The sequence below is a fragment of the Symphalangus syndactylus genome, chromosome 13 (assembly GCF_028878055.3).
Source record: "Symphalangus syndactylus isolate Jambi chromosome 13, NHGRI_mSymSyn1-v2.1_pri, whole genome shotgun sequence".
In the NCBI taxonomy this organism is placed as follows: Eukaryota; Metazoa; Chordata; class Mammalia; order Primates; family Hylobatidae; genus Symphalangus; species Symphalangus syndactylus.
Window position 1 is genome coordinate 67,117,583 of NC_072435.2, and position 17,624 is coordinate 67,135,206.

Sequence of the window (17,624 nt, forward strand, 5' to 3'; positions counted from 1 at the left end):
ATCTCTACTAAAAATAAAAAAATTGTCTGGTGTAGTGGCACCTGCCTGTAATCCCAGCTACTTGGGAGGCTGAGGCAGGAGAATTGCATGAACCTGGGAGGCGGAGATTGCAGTGAGCTGAGATCATGCCACTGCACTATAGCCTGGGCAACAGAGCAAGACTCCATGTCAAAAAAAAAAAAAAAAAAGATATATGATAGAGTGGTAGAGTATATTTTTCTCAAAATTTTCTGTGCTTTGTTTCTAGGACTCTCCCATCCTATCAGTGTACTCACATATTCCGTTAGGTGTGTATTTGCTCCACACTCTCATCAACCATGTTTCTCCTTTGACTGACATCAGGAAGAGGTTGGAAGGCTAGAGAAGGGTTCTCTCAGTACAGTCCTCCCAGCACTCTTCATGCCTCAGAAAATCTATGTGCCCTTCCTCCCCTCTCCCCATCAGTCAGAATATTTGTTCTCCATTTTGTTAGTCTCATTTAGATTTTAAGGACGAAGCTATCCGATCTTAATTCTCACTAAAGGGTCAATAACTCTACACACACACAGACAGTAAACATGTTTTTTAAAGAGTGTAGGTTTTATTCTAAATTGGGTTCTAACTGGGGAAGTTTCTGATTGCATTGAGTGGGTTGAAAAGAAATGCATGCAGTAGGGGAGATTTTGTAAATCTTCGTTTGCCTCATTTGTGCCAGCCCCATGCTCAACCCTGCATTTACAATACTGTGGCCACAAACATGATGCCTACTCCTAAGGACCTCATAGATCAGTCTTGGAGGGGAACCACTAGGAAGGCAGGCCCAACCTGCCAGTTTCATGCCCTCTCTGCTTTTCATGTTCTCTCTTCCGCTTCTGAAGCAATTCCAGAGGTATTGACAGAAAATTACTGAGAACCCATTTATTCAAAGAGGCCATTTGTAATCAAGGGTCCCATGTCTCTCATCATATAAATGATCCATTAAAGTCATTTAGCAAGTCACTTAGAACCTTTCAAAGATTGTCTCCTTTGGAGGAAAAAGCCTATTTTATTCTTTTTTTTAAATCAAGTACATGTACCCTAGAACTTAAAGTATAATTAAAAAAAAAAAAAAATGAAAAGAAAAAAAATCAAGTCATTTGGGTTTTCTATCTCACTTGCTGCTTTTTCCATTCCAGGGTTGGATGAAAGCACTGGCATGGTGGTCAACAGCCCAACAAATGAGGCAAAGCACATAGCAGGGAAACCCATTCTTGATAACAACGCAGTGAATCTGTTTTCTTCTGTTCTTATTGCCCTCTTGCTCCCAACTGCTGCTTGGGGTTTTTGGCCCAGGGGGTGAACTTTATTTCATTTCCACAGGTTGAAACTGGTGAGTCCAGCTAAATTTGCAATTCCAACTTTCATCCTAAGAATAATAACTGTAATGGCAAAGCAGAAATGCCAGTTCCTCCTATATTCCATTGTAATGGGATTTCACATTTTCCTCTCATCAACTACCTTGTAACAGCTAGCATCTTTCTAGTGAAAGAGAAGAATTCCTAGAACTTATGCATTTTTTTTCCTGCTGAATGGAAGTCTTGAGCAATGAAGCTATATTGTCTCTACATATTACTATATATTGAACTGAAAGTTCTTACATAATCAATGTCATGTTTTGTCTTATTTTGTTTTGTTTGTTTAAACCAGTGTGGGAAATGAAAGTGATGATATTTAAAATAGTTCTCAGCTGAAGCAGAGAAATGCCACTGTGCTAGTTGCCCAAATGTTGTGTCTATTTTAAATAGTTTAAGCTGATGTGTATGGGAGCCTAACTAAGTGTAGTATCCTGAACTTCTCCCATTAATTGCTATTCACAATTGGGAAAAGTGAGGAGATTGCTTCCTAGTGAGTTTTGTGGCCTACTCCACATTTGTTCTTCCTTCCTCAGGGTTAGTGATGAAAAAAAGTAAATATCTTTTTCATATGTCCATTAGAATGTATGAAAAAAATCATTTTAACTAAAAGCAAAAGAACTTTGTCTTATATCTAAAAAATGTATACCTTACTATATGTTTCAGTTGCTCTCTGAACAAAAATTATCTTCAATTTAATATGTGGAATGTGTTTTCTAGCTTTCTTTGAATTATGTATGGCAACCTAGTTTAGCATTGGCATCCTGAACAGTTAAGAGTCACTGGGAAATTATTGTATTTCTTTATAAATTTACTATCCTGTCAATTGCTGGAAAATGCTATGATTTTCTATTATTACCTTCTAAGTTGTATTCTCTCTTACACTGTAGCCTCAACTAAGGCAAATTCTGCTATGTTTGTTCTTCACTATGATTTACTGTGTGCCAAAGGAGTTTTGACATGGTACAGAGTATTTTACTAAAAGTATGTTTTGTTTTGTTTTGTTTTTTGAGACGGAGTCTCGCTCTCTCACCCAGGCTGGAGTGCAGTGGCGCGATCTTGGCTCGCTGCAAGCTCCGCCTCCCGAGTTCACGCCATTCTCCTGCCTCAGCCTCTCTGAGTAGCTGGGACTACAGGCGCCCGCCACCACGCCCGGCTAATTTTTTGTGTTAGTAGAGACGGGATTTCACCGTGGTCTCGATCTCCTGACCTTGTGATCCGCCCGCCTCGGCCTCCCAAAGTGCTGGGATTACAAGCGTGAGCCACCGCGCCCGGCCTAAAGTATTTTTAAATGTTTCTCATGTGATTTCTGTACCTTCTTCCTCCTGCCCCTTTTGCTTTTTTAAAGAAATTGGGGAAGGATTTATGAATACACCACCACCAGAGTGGATAATGCTTAGAATTCTTTATTGGTGGCCCTACTATGGTGATGTTCTAGAACTGACTTACTTCAGGACAGAAGAAAAAACAATCACACCCTTAATCTTTAAGCCAGTCAGATCAGGGGGTTGCAACAACTGGGTTAAACTTTGGGTATGCATTGGAAGCACCAGGGCATGGTTGCTTTTTTTGTTTATGTGTTTGTTTTTTGAGACAGAGTCTCACACTGTGGCCCAGGCTGGACTCCAGCACAGTGGCATGATGTTGGCTCCACCTCCCGGGTTCACGTGATTCTCATGCCTCAGCCTCCCAAGTAGCTGGGATCACAGGCATGCACCATCACACCCGGCTAATTTTTGTATTTTTAGTAGAGACAGGGTTTCGTCACATTGGCCAGGCTGGTCTCGAACTTCTGACCTCAAGTGATCTGCCCACCTCAGCCTCCCAAAGAGCTATTACAGTTGTGAGCCACTGTGCCCAGCCACCAGGGCATGTTTTTAAAAAAGTACTGATGTCTGGGTTTCACACTGCAAAATTCTGATTTATCTGATCTAAGGTACAGCCTGGATATTGAGACTTTTTAAAGCTCTGACTGTACATTGAATCATCATGTAAGGAGTTTTTAAAACATTGTTGCCAGGGCCCCTTTCTAGACCAAGTCAGTCAGAATGTTGGACAATGAGGCCTATGCATGGGTATTTTTAGAAAGCTCTCTGGGAGATTCTAATAATTAACCAAGTTGAGAAGCACTGAATAAGAATATCCTGGGCCGGGCGCAGTGGCTCATGCCTGTAATCCCAGCACTTTGGAAGGCCGAGGCGGGCGGATCACTTGAGGTCAGGAGTTCGAGACCAGCCTGGCCAACATGGTGAAACACCATCTCTACTAAAAATACAAAAGATTAGTCAGGCATGGTGGTGCATGCCTGTATTCCCAGCCACTCAGGAGGCTGAGGCGGGAGAATCGCTGGAACCTGGGGGGTGGAGGTTGCAGTGAGCCAAGATTACACCACTGTACTCCAGCCTGAGCAACAGAGTGAGACTCCATCTCAAAAAAAAAAAAAAAAAAAGAATATTCTAAGCACTAGAACTACATAGTAAGAATATCCTAAAGCACTGCATCTAAGCACTTGAAAAGAATGGGACTTTTCAGTTTTAGGGAGATAGCTATTAGCAACCACACTATGTTATTTTTATGGATGAATAACTTCTGGTAATGACACAGTGTCTTACAGCTACATCACTTATAAAATCATGTGTCAGTTTTCACACAGCCTGCACATCGTTCTGACATGCCCTTTTTTTTCCCTGGAGATTTATCCTCATGACATACGAGGGGACAAAAATATGTATTGGGACTATCTTTGAATTTAGTAGAATCACTGTATCATTAACAGTTTGGGGAAATACTGCTTTGCAATCCTTTATTTGAAAACTTAGATCTAGTTGTGTTTTGCAGTCAAAATTTTTGAGATATTCAAGAACTAATAGGATCTGTATAAAATATTTCACTCAAAACTACTAAAAAAAAGTCTGGGATGGCAGCTCATTATCAAATATACTCCTATTTTTGTGGTGATTTATGAACATCCCCACTAAGTATAACTAAAGACTGGAAGGTGATAATCAGCACCATATTCCTGGAGGAAAATACAAAATGAAAAATCAGTTTGGCTACCTGAATTTCTGAGAACTGGAATGTTTCCAGCATTTTTCAATCATGCAAAACAATATTAATGGTTTTGAAACTAATGAGTCAGGAAGTTATTGAAGAAGTGAAGGAGTGGCAGGGCGAGGCTTGAAATTATTTTCCCTGACAAGACTTAACTCTCCATTTATCATAACTACCCTCTTCAAAAAAAAATTTTTTTTTTTGTAGATCTAATCGTGAATCCAGAAAAGATTTATTTTTATTTATTTTTTATTTTTTTGAGACAGGGTCTTACCCTATTGCCCAGGCTGGAGTGCAGTGGCACGATCATAGCTCACTGCAGCTTCAACTTCCTCAGCTCAAGTCATCCTCCCGCCTCAGCCACCAAATAGCTGGAACTACAGACTTGCACTACTATACCCGGCTACTTTTTGTTGTTGTTGTTTAATTTTTTGCAGAGATGAATCCAGACTATGTCCTATGTTGTCCATAATGGGTTTGAACTCCTGAGCTCAAGTGGTCTTCTCACGTCAGCCTCCCAAAGTGTGGGATTACAGGTGCAAGCCACCACACCCAGCCAAAAATTTATTTTATAAATATGGCAACTCTTTTTTTAAGTTTGGATTTTTTAATTTTTATTAATATTAAATAATACACTGACTATTCCTTTTTAAAAATTACAACATTAGGCCAGATGTGGTAGCTCATGCCTATGATCCCAGCACTTTGGGAAGCCAAGGTGGGAGAATCACCTAAGGCCAGGAGTTTGAGACCAGCCTGGGCAACATAGCAAGACCCCGTCTCTACAAAAAATAAAAAATTCGCCAAATATGGTGGTGTACACCTGTAGTCCCAGCCACTCAGGAAGCTAAGGTGGGAGGATTGTTTGAGCATGGGAGTTGGAGGCTACAGGGAGCCATAATTGTGCCACTGCACTCCAACCTGGGTGACAGAAACTCTCTCAGTTTAAAAAGTAATAATAAAAATAAATAAAAATTACAACATTAGACATAAAGCTAAAAATTTTTTTTTTTTAGAAGGAATCTCGCTCTGTGGCCTGGCTGGGGTGCAGTGGTACAACTTCGGCTCACCGCAACCTCTGCCTCCTGGATTCAAGTGATTCCCCTGCCTCAGCCTCCTGAGTAGCTGGGACTACAGGCGCACACCACCACGCCCAGTATTCTTTTGCCCCCACTATCCCCTCAGCAACTCTGAGCTCCTCCTATCTTCCCCAAGCGAATTACTGATATAAATTTGGGATATGGGCCAGGCACAGTGGCTCATGCCTGTAATTCCGGCACTTTAGGTGGTTGAAGCAGGAGGATTGCATGAGGCCAGTAGTTTGAGACCAGCCTGGTCAACATAGTAAGACCCCCATCGCTACAAAAAAATTTAAAAATTAGCCAGGTGTAGTGGTGTGCGCCTGTAGTCCCAGCTAGCCGGGAGGCTAAGGCAAGAGGATTGCTTAAGCCCAGGAGTTCAAGGCAGCAGTGAGCTATGACTGTACCCCTGCACTCCAATCTGGGCAGCAGAGTGAGACCCTATCTTTAAAAAATAAAAATAAATAAATTTGCAATATTTTGTACATAATTTGTTTAAGTGTGTTTTAACACATTTTAAACTCAATGAAATTGTTATAATTAGTATTGTCTTCTTGCTGCTTCAAGTCAGGTGCTTACATCCTAGAAAAATCTAGGAAGAAGGCCGGGCATGGTGGTTCATGCCTGTAATCCTAGCACTTTGGAAGGCCAGGGCGGGCAGATCACTTGAGGTCAAGAGTTCGAGACCAGCCTGGCCAACATGGTGAAACTCCTTCTCTACTAAAAAATACAAAAAGTAGCCGAGTGTAGTGGTACATGCCTGTAGTCCCAGCTACTCAGGTGGCTGAGGCACGAGAATCACTTGAACCCAGGAGGCAAAGTTTGCAGTGAGTTGAGATTGCACCACTATACTCCAGTCTGGGCAACAGAGAGACTCTGTCTCAGAAATAAAATAAAAATCTAGGAAGAAAGATTAGAAGGATGTACACCAAAATATTCTTGTTATCTGAGATAATTACAGATGTATTTAATGCTATTAAAAATACACATACAAAACTAATTTTAAGTACTTTTTTATAAAGTCTATAATCAAATTTTTTTTCTATGAATCAAAAACGTGCTCAAAGTAAACAAAATAATCTCTGGGAATTACCCTTCTTTCCCTTCCACCCCCTCCTCATTATTTCAAATAGTATTTCTTCTCTTTATAAACTACTTTATTAACAGTGAACTGAAAGAGTAAAATAGAATTTTAGTGTAACATAAAAGTAACAGTGGATACTCAAGGGAATTTTTTGATACCTTTAAGATGGGATATTTCCCTTGACCTCTTCACAGGACTTGTGAAGGGGTAGCTCGTTTACTCAGCCCAAAGCTCAACCCCTCAAGAAGGGGGAGCACACAGGTGAGCAGGTGCAGGATCTGGGGCGAACAAATGCTGGAACCATCTCGTCACTCCTCTCTGGTAGGATCAAGCTTTGAGCAGGTCCCGCGGCAGCATCCAAGCGTGTTACAATGCTCTTTTAGCTCTGCCTTCCGGGAGGGGGTGTCTGTGACCCCCCAGAGCCCCAGAGGGCATGTGTTACAATCAGTGCTCTTTTAACGTTTGCTGTCCGCAGATGGCCAAGTGTTCACCACCTCAGTGGAGGGTGAGGGTCACAGCCTTTTATACTCTTCCCTCTTAGTACTCAAGTTCTTGTCTGGCATCCAGGAAGAATCAGGTCACACGAACCAGTTGAAGGGTGTTGTATGCGGATAATTTTATTGAGCGATGGAAGTGGCTTTCAGTGGGAAGGGGAGCTGGAGAGGGATGGAGTGAGCAGATAATCTTCCCCTGGAGTTTGGCCATACCTGGCCAAACTCTTCTCTGAAGTCCTGCCATCAAGCCATCCCTCTGAAGTCAAGCTGCTTTTCTCCAACTGCTTCTTCTCTTCTCTCCTCCTCTGCTGCTCCGCTCTGCTCTCCTGCCGGTGGAGCTTGGGGGTTTTATGGGTACAGGGTAGGGGGTGGGGCGGGCCAGGGTGGTTTTGGAAAAGTCAACATTTGGGTGGGAAAACGGGGATGTGCAGTTTTCATTTAGGGCCGTGGGTCCAGGCTTGAGGTTGGAGCCCTCACCAGGGACCACACCCTTTTCTACCTAGTATTTCCCTGCTTCCTGTTTGTATCACCTTCACTTTCAGATTCTTGTAGAAATTAATGTAAGTATCACATATCTTCTTGCCCATGTAGCGAATCTGGTATGAGACTGGGGTTTTGGCAGATTTTTCAAATTCTTCTGATCTTGCTTAGCTATTTGCATTTGGAATAATACTTGGCAAACACCTTATTGCATGACAAGATTCTCAACACATTGTCATAGAATTCTAGAATAAAGAACCTTAAGGAACCTTTTTACCTCATTGCCCAGACTTGAAGCTAAAAAATACATATACTGTCTCATATGGGTGAGTATAATCTTATCCAACTCTTGAATGCTTCCTGTCCTTTATATACCCATCCATTATGGCTGGAATTCTTTTCTACTCCCTTATTGATCCTTCAAAAACCAGCTCAATAACACATCCTCTGAGAAGCTTTCTCAGAGTATAAGAATTTTCTCTTTCCATTAAAAATTATTTGAACATATTTCTAATGGCTGGGCAATCCAGCTTAGAGATCACCATACTTTCGTTATTTGAAGGCATTTAGTTTTTTATTCTATATGTGTTATAATAAATAGCATAGTGATGACTGGTTTATGGAAAAGTCTTGGACTACCTTGTGGAATTACTGCATCAAAGGCTATTGTTAAGCATTACTTAATTGCTCTTTGGAAAGATTTCAGCAGTTTCTAATAACTCAGTGTATGAGCATACTGCAGCTTCAGCAGCACTGAATATTATTGCTTCCTTAATCTTTGCCATTTAGATTAAAAAATGGTGTCCTGTTTTTAATTTATAAGCAATGAATCTTGAAGGAGGACGTAGAAAACTACACAGTCTATGTAGTCTTCCAAAGGAAAAGCATTTTGGAATAATAATAGTAGTAGTTTACTCTGTGCCGGGTACTGTTTTAAACACTTTTCGTACATTAACTTACTTAATTCTCTCTCACAACAACCATATGAGGTAGGTACATTATTCATTTTTGTACCAATAACAAAACTGAGCTCAAAAAGGTTAAGTAAGAAAGCATGGGTGATAGACACTCAGATTAACTAAAGATAGAAGAAAATACTGAGCAGTTAGGGAATTATTATTTGTGTTGTAATAGCAAAGCTATAGCTTGTTCAACCAGCACTGAGTTTTACAAAAGAAGAAAAAAAATCCAGTAGGTAATTGTGCTAATGGAACAGGAGAATTGAGAGAATTGAGATAATTGAACTATTCCCATTCAGCAACCCCTCTAATTGCCTTCTGACTGAAGTTTTTGTTTTTCCTTTTTTTTTTTTTTTTTTTTTTTTGAGACGGAGTCTCGCTCTGTCGCCCAGGCTGGAGTGCAGTGGCACAATCTCGGCTCACTGCAAGCTCCGCCTCCCGGGTTCACGCCATTCTCCTGCCTCAGCCTCTCCGTGTAGCTGAGACTACAGGCGCCCGCCACCACGCCCGGCTAATTTTTTGTATTTTTAGTAGAGATGGGGTTTCACCGTGGTCTCGATCTCCTGACCTCGTGATCCACCTGCCTCGGCCTCCCAAAGTGCTGGGATTACAAGCGTGAGCCACCGCGCCCGGCCAGTTTTTGTTTTTTCTTTTTTTTTTTTTTTTTTTTTGAGACGGAGTCTTGCTCTGTCACCCAGGCTGGAGTGCTGGAGTGCAGTGGCGCGATCTCAGCTCACTGCAAGCTCCGCCTCCCGAGTTCACGCCATTCTCCTGCCTCAGGCTCTCCGAGTAGCTGGGATTACAGGCACCCGCCACCACGCCTGGCTAATTTTTTATATTTTTAGTAGAGATGGGGTTTCACCGTGGTCTCGATCTCCTGACCTCGTGATCCGCCTGCCTGGGCCTCCCAGAGTGCTGGGATTACAAGCGTGAGCCACTATGCCCAGCCAGTTTTGTTTTTCTAAAGCAAGGCTCTATTAAGAGTGAAAAAGTTACTTCCAGAGTAGTAGAAGATATCTGCAGCATATATGTCCAACAAGGGATTCATATGCAGAGTATAAAACAAACACCTGCAAATTAGTAAGAAAAGACCCATCAACTCAATAGAAAAATGAGCAAAACACTTAAACAGTCATTCCGTAAAAGAGGATGTCCAAATGGCCAATAAACATCTGAAAAGGTGCTTAACATCTTTAGTCATCAGGGAAATGCAAATTAAAACCACACTGGATACCCACCTACCAGAATAGCTAAGGTGAAAAACAATAGAAAATACTAAATTGTTGGAGGAGATGCAGTTCAAATAGAACTCTTGTACTGCTACAAGGAATATGTTTAGTACAACCACTTTGTAAAAGTGTTTAGCAGTATCTGCTAAAGTTGAACACATACACTTTGACCCACTGATCTCATGCCGAGGGCATATTCTCAAAAGAAATACCCATACCAGTTCTCTTCCTCAGTTTTCACAATGTCATTTTTGCTGCAGTTATTGATCATAAAAGCCACAAGGCCAGTAAGACTCAAGGTGTAAGAAAATATATTCCATCTCTTGATGGAAGCAGTAGCAAAATTAGATGCAGAGGGGAAATGTGGCAGAGAGGTGTGATGCATTGGGGGTTGTTATTCTAACACTATATCACGTTGTTGCTTTCTCAGCCCCTGGGTATCTACCCTCTTTCTGCTAGGCAGTCTCACCTCTCCAGCAGTGATCTTGGCCAAGATTTAAGACAATCTCATGATAGGGTTTCACCAGGTCATCCACATGCTCCATGGGAAAAATCCCTTGCTTTGACAGTCCCTGAGAGTGCTAGTCAATCTCAGTGTAGCAGCACCTTTCTGGTTCACCATCAGACAGGCAGGCATTTTTGTGTTTTCTGGAATCTCTGGCCATGAGTCAGCCCCCAGGGAAAAAGTCCGTTTAATTTTCTCAGGCATGAGTCAGGCACCAGTCATCTCTCTCTCCAACTAAAGGAAACACTCTTCAAAGGTACGCTTAATGCCCCCTCACTAGGCCTGATGTTGGAAGACGGCAATCTCCCACTCCTCCCCAGGTTGGAGATTTACAGCCTGACTACCACTCCCTCTAAAGAAACTCCTCCCTACTCTTACAAAAGCTTTTTCCTCTCAGATTCCATTTTATGATCTTTACCTGGCTAAGGAGTCTGTAAGTCTGTAAGTCTGCAACATCTTGTAGACTTGTGTCTAAACCATTCTTTTTATAAGTTCTACATAGAGAGATGTATATCTCACCCTCAGTTCAGTTTCCTGTTGTCTATTATACCACTTCTCAAGCAAAACTAGGCAATTAGAGTCATTTCTATCCTGAAACCCCATTTGTTAGCAGTGTACACATATGATGTGTGGCTAATGTGTAACAAAACACTATACACTAGTGTATATGTATGATAATAGAGGATATGACAAAGTTCAGTGAGACCTCTCTGACTGCTTGGTGACTGAATTGTGAAGGGGCATGACGTGTGAGGGGTGACTGTGACTAGAAATTAGGTGGAGGGAGTTGTGTGAAATGAAGCTAGAGAGGTATGATGAGATCCATTTGTAAAGGCCCTAATACTAGTATAACCCTGGGGCAAAAAACAAATCTATTAGTCTTCCTGTATGGAAAAGTACTGTAATTTCTGTTCCACCACATTGTTGATATTAAATGAATTAATATATGTGAAAATCCTTTGGAGAAACCATGTATAGTAGACAGTAAGTGTCCCCCAAAAATGTCCATGTTCCAATCTTCAGAAATGGTAAATATTTGCCTTCCGTGGCAAAGAGGACTTGCAGACATGATTAAGGTTAAGAACTTTTGAGTGGGGAGATTAACCTGGATTATCCAAGTGGACCGAACCTAATCATGAGTCCTTCAAAGCAGAGGACCAGTCAGCAAGATAGTGGACTAAGAAGCTACAGGCCCTCCTTCTCCCACAGAGTCACCAAGTTAATAGCAGTATACCGACCAGAATACCTCTGTGGGGATGCTAAAAGTCAGTTGAGAAGCTACAGCACCAAAGTTACTGTAAAACTAAGAAGGAGGCTGGGTGCAGTGTCTCACGCCTATAACCCCAGCACATTGGGAGAACAAGGTGGGCGGATCACCTGAAGTCAGGAATTCGAGACCAGCCTGGCCAACATGGCAAAACCCAGTCTTTACTAAAAATACAAAAAAATTAGCCAAGCATGGTGGCAGGTACCTGTAGTCCCAGCTACTTGGGAGGCTGAGGCATGAGAATTGCTTGAACCCGGGAGGCAGAGGTTGCAGTGAGCCAAGATCGTGCCACTGCACCCCAGCCTAGGCAACAGGGCGAGACTCCATCTCAAAACAAAACAAAACAAAAACCAAAAAGGGAGTACCAGCAAAAGGGATAGGAAAAGAAGGACATTATATAGTGATGGAAAAGTCAATGCTGTAAGAAAATATAACAATTATTAATATTTATGCACCAAGCCTCAGAGCATGTAAATATAAGAAGTAAACTTTGACAGAATTGGAGATGGAATTAGCCACGTAATAGTAGGAGACTTCAATACCTCACTTTAAAAAAAAATGGAGAAAACAACCAGCAGAAGATCAATAAGGAAATAAAGAAATTAACACGATAGATCAGTTGGACCTAAAAGATATATACAAAGCACCCCACCCTAACAACAGTAGAATATACATTTTTTTCTAGGGTGCATAAAACATTCTCCAGATAAACCACGTGTTAGACCACAAAACAAGTCTTAACAAATTCAAGAAAATTGACATCACAACGGATTAAACTGGAAAGCAATAGCACAAAGAATACTGAAAAATCTATAAATATGTAGAAATTAAACAACATACTACTCTTGACCAAAGAAGAAGTCAAAGAAGTCACAAAGAAAATTGGAAAATACCTTGAGACAAATTAGAAGGGAAACAATATTTCAAAACTTATGAGATGCAACAAAAGCAGTACTAAGAGAAGTTTATAGCTATAAATGTGTACATTAAAAAAGATCTCAAATCAACAACCTAACTTTACATCTTAAGAAACTAGAAAAAGATGAACAAAGTAAATCCAAAGCTAGCAGAAGAAAATAATAAATATTAAAGCAGAGAGAAACTAAATAGAGAACAGAAAAACAGTAGAAAAAAATCAACAAAACTAAGAGTAGCTTTTTGAAAGGATCAATAAAATTGATAACCTTTAGCTAGATTAACTTAAAAAAAGAGAGAAGACTGAAATAACTAAATTCATAAAGAAGAGACAGTACAATTAATGCCAAAGAGATAAAAAGAGAATAGTATAAGTGAATACTATGAACAATTGTACAGCAACAAATTGGATAATCTAGAAGGAATGGATGAATTCCTAGAAATATACAACCCACCAAAATTGAATCATGAAGAAATAGAAAATCTGAGCAGACCAATAACAAATAAGAAGATTGAGGCAATAATCAAAAACCTCCCAACAAAGAAAAGTCCAGGACCAGATGACTTCACTGGAGAATTCTACCAAACATTTAAAGACTAATTAACATTTATTTTCCTCAAACTCTTCTAAAAAATTGAAGAGGAGGAAACACTTCTAAGCTTAATCTATGAGGCTGTCATTACCCTGATACCACAGTGAAAGACACTACAAGAAAAGAAAACTACACACCAATATCCCTGATGAATAGTAATGCAAAAATCTTCCACAAAATACTAGCAAACAGAATTCAATAGCACATGAAACAGATTATACAGCACGACCAAATAAGATATATTCCTGGACTGCAAGGATGGTTCAGCTGGTGAAAATCAGTCAGTGTAGTATGCCACATTTACAAAATGAAGAGCAAAAGCCACAGGATCGTTTCAATGGATGTAGAAAACACATTTGACAAGATTCAACACCCTTTTATAATAAAACACTCAACAAACCAGGTATAGAAGTAAACTACTTCAACATATTAAAGGCAATTTATGCAAAGTCTACTGCTAACATCATACTCAATGGTGAAAGACTGAAAGCTTTTCCTCTGAAATCAGGAAGAAAGCCAAGATGCCCACTCTGGCCACTTCTATTCAACATAGTATTAGAATTTCTAGCCAGAGCCATTAGACAAGAAAAATAAATAAAAGTATCCAGATTGGAAAGAAAGAAGTAAAACTACCTCTGTTGGCAGTTAACTTGATCTTATATGTAGAAAACTATAAAGATTTCACAAAAAAAAACTATTAGAATTAATAAATGAAGTCACCAAGTTGCAAGATACAAAATCAACACAAAAATTAGTTGCATTTCTGTACACTATCAATAAACAATCTGAAAAGGAAATTAAGAAAAATGCAATTTACAATAGCATCAAAAAGAATAAAATACTTAGGAATAAACCTAACCAAGGAGGTAAAACACTTGTATGCTGAAAATTATAAAACATTGCTGAAAGAAATGAGAGAAGACACAAATAAATTAAAAGACATCTTGTGTTCATGGATTGGAAGACAATATTGTTAAGATGTTCATACTGCCCAAAGCAATCTGCAGATTCAATACACTCCCTATCAGAATTCCAGTGGGGGCCGGAAACAGTGCCTCATGCCTGTAACCCCAGCTCTTTGGAAGGCCAAAGTGGGCAGATCACTTGAGCCCGGGAGTTTGAGACCAACATGGGCAACATGGCGAAACTCATTTCTACAAAAAAATACAAAAATTAGCTGGGTGTGGTGGCATGCTCCTGTAGCCCCAGCTATTCAAGAGACTAAGCTGGGAGGATCTATTGAGCCTGGGAGGTTGAGGCTGCAGTGAGCCATGATTCCACCACTACACTCAAGCTGGGGCAACACATCAAGATCCTATCTCAAAAAAAGGAAAAAAATTCCAATGACATTTGTTGCAAAATAGAAAAATTCATCCTAAAATTCATATGGAATCTCAAGGGACCCTAAATGGCTAAAACAATTTTGAAAAAGAGTAACAAAATTGGATGACTCACATTTTCTTATTTCAAAAATTATTACAATGAGACAGTAATCAAACTGATGTGTTCTGTCATAAAGAGACAAAAAGACCAGTGGAATAGAACAGAGAGCCCAGAAATAAATTATCTTATATATGGGCAAATGACATTCAACAAAGTTACCAATAATAGACAATGCCAAAGGCTAGTTTCTTCAACAAATGATACTGGAATACTGGGTATCTGCATGTAAAAGAATGAAATTGAATCCTTACCTTACGCTATATACAAAAATTAACTCAAAGTGGGTTAAAGACATTAACATAAGATCTTGGCTGGGTGCAGTGGCTCACTCCTGTAATCCCAGCACTTTGGGAGGCCAAGAAGGGTGGATTGCTTGAGTCCAGGAGTTTGAGACCAGCCTGGGAAACATTACAAAACCCTGTCTTTACAAAAAGTACAAAAAATTAGCTGGACATGATGGCGTGCACCTGTGGTCCCAGCTCCTCAGGAGACTGAGGTGGAAGGATCTCTTGAGTCTGGGAACAGAGGTTGCAGTGAGCCAAGATTGTGCCACCGGCTGCACTCCAGCCTGGGTGACACAGCAAGACCCCATCTGAAAAAAAAAAAGAAAAAACCCATTAACATAAGATCTAAAACTTTAAAACTCCTAGAAGAAAACACAGGAGAAAGCTTCATGACATTTGACTTTGCAGTGATGTTTTGGATATGACAACAAAAGCACAGGCAAGAAAAGCAAAAATAGACAAATGAGACTACATTAAATTTAAAAATTGTTGTGCATCAAAGAATACAATCAGAGTGAAAGACACCCTATAGAAAGGGGAAAATAATTGCAAATCATATCTCTGATAAGGAGCTAATATTTAGAATATAAAGAACTACAACTCAACAACTGAAAAATTAAAAAATCCAATTAAAATACAGGCACAGAACTTGAATAGATGTTTCTCCAAAGATGATATACAAATAAGCATATGAAAAGACACTCAACATCACTAATTATTAGAGAAATGCAAATCAAAACCACAGAAAGATGTCACCCACACCCATTAGGATGACAACTCAAAAAAAAACAAAAAACAAAATAACAAGTGTGGTCAAGTATGTGGAGAAATGAAATCTGTGCACTGTGTTGGGATGTGGAACAGTGTGACCACTATAGAAAACAGTTTAGAGGTTCCTCAAAAAATTAAAAATAGAACTACTATATGATCTAGTGATTCCACTTCTGGATATATATCCAAAAGAATTGAAAGCAGGGTCCCAAAGAGATAGCAGGGTCTCAATCCCATGCTCATGGTATTGCTATTCACTACCCTCAAGAGATGGAAGCAACCCAAATGTCCCTCCATGGATGAATGAATAAGTAAAATGTGTTATATGCATATAGTGAAATATTATTCAGCCTTAAAAAGGAAGGAAATTCTGTCACATTCTACAACACGGATGAAGCTTCATTGAGGACATTATGCTTAATGAAATAAGCCAGTCACAAAAAGATAAATGCTATATGATTCTGCTTATATGAGGTATCTAAAATTCATAGAAACAGAAAGTACAATGGTGGTTACCAGGAGATTAAGGGGAAGGGGAAAACAGGTGTTTAATGGGTACAAAGTTTCAGATTGAGGGGTGAAAAAGTTCTAGAGATCCATTTCACAGGAATGTGAATATACTTAACACTATTGAACTGTACAATTAAAAATGGTTCAGATTGTAAATTTTATGTTTTTTACCACAATTCAAATAAAATAGGTAAATACAAAAGAGAACTCTTCCTAACTATGATCAAAGAAAGTGATGCAACAACAGAGGAGTCAGAGAGTTGCTGGTTTTGAAGACTGAGGCAGGAGGTTATGAACCAAGGTACATGGGTGGGCTCTTGAAGCTGGAAAAGGCCAAGAAATGTGTTCTTCCTTATAGCTTCCAGAAAGGATCACAGTGCTGCTAACACCTTGATTTTAGGAATTCTGACCTACAACACTAAGATAATAAAATTGTGTTGTTTTCAGCCACTAAATTTGTGATAATTTGTTACAGCAGCCACAGAAAACTAATACACCATGTCAGCTTTGAGTGGCAGAGTAATGAAGCACAGGCTCTGGAGCTCAACTGCTTGGGTTCAAATGCTAGCTCTGCCACTCTCTAGCTTTGTGAACCTGTTTACTTAACCTCTCTGTGTCTCAGTTTCCTCATCCATAAATTGTTTTGTTTTTTTTTTCAGTGGGGGCGGGGCGGTGATGGAGTCTCACTCTGTCGCCAGGCTGGAGTGCAGTGGTGCCATCTCGGCTCACTGCAATCTCCGCCTCATGGATTCAAGCCATTCTCCTGCCTCAGCCTCCTGAGTAGCTGGGATTACAGGTGCAAGCCACCACACCCAGCTAATTTTTGTATTTTTAGAAGAGATGGGGTTTCACCGTGTTGGCCAGGATGCTCTCGATCTCTTGACCTTGTGATCCGCCCACCTTGGCCTCCCAAAGTGCTGGGATTACAGGCATGAGCCACCGCGTTCGGCCTGTTTTTTTTTGTTGTTGTTGTTTTATGAGACGGAGTCTCACTCTGTCATCCAGGCTGGAGTACAGTGGCTGAATCTCGGCTCACTGCAACCTCTGCCTCCCAGGTTCAAGCAATTCTCCTGCCTCAGCCTCCCGAGTAGCTGGGATTATAGGAGCCCGCCAGCATGCCCAGCTAATTTTTGTATTTTTAGCAGAGACAGGGTTTCACCGTGTTGGTCAGGCTGGTCTTGAATTCCTGACCTCAGGTGATCCACCCACCTTGGCCTCCCAAAGTGCTGGGATTACCGGCGTGAGACCATGATAATTGGGGTTATTAATAGTACTTCATGAAAGTAGTTGGGAGGGTCAAGGGAGTTAAGTCACCTGAGGTACCTAGTACAGTTTCTAGTAGACATTAAGTAGCCAATATGTTTTACCATTACTATACTATTCAACATGACTAAAGTGTCATACAACTGCAAGGTGCTTCTGTTCCGTTTATATTTATTGTTGTTACTATTCTGTGAAAAAAGATGAGTCCCAATCTGATATGCATAAAGTGTTTGTGTAATTCATTTTGCAAAAAGTAAGAAGGATAATTTTTTTACACCAAGCTTTATTAACCAAACCTCATTCTTAAACTTTTGGGGTCATTTTTCT

At 40.2% G+C, this 17,624-nt stretch overlaps 1 protein-coding gene and 1 long non-coding RNA gene across 23 annotated transcripts in view; one reads left to right on the forward strand and one right to left on the reverse strand.

The window, feature by feature from the left end:
* TMEM19 (transmembrane protein 19) overlaps positions 1–17,624 on the forward strand; it is a 58,475-nt gene that overhangs the window by 15,753 nt on the left and 25,098 nt on the right. For 17 of the 21 annotated variants that reach the window (XR_010115086.1, XR_010115088.1, XR_010115094.1 and 14 more), the window contains one exon: positions 1,155–1,348. The exons of 2 other annotated variants lie outside the window; for them this stretch is intronic. Coding sequence is in view for 4 of the 19 variants with exons in the window: in XM_063615079.1 (XP_063471149.1) it covers positions 1,155–1,318 (164 nt within the window). In the remaining 15 variants the exon portion in view is untranslated. Of the gene's footprint in view, positions 1–1,154; positions 2,355–17,624 lie in introns of those variants that run through there. 2 more of the 21 variants (XM_055235649.2, XM_055235650.2) reach the window with 1 other exon arrangement.
* On the reverse strand, positions 7,176–13,838 carry LOC134732193 (uncharacterized). 2 transcript variants are annotated; one of them, XR_010115098.1, is made up of 2 exons: positions 7,609–13,838; positions 7,176–7,416 (listed from the first exon to the last, which is right to left on the reverse strand). It is a non-coding gene; the product is annotated as an uncharacterized lncRNA (long non-coding RNA). The 2 variants fall into 2 exon arrangements; XR_010115097.1 differs by having other exon boundaries at positions 7,578–13,838.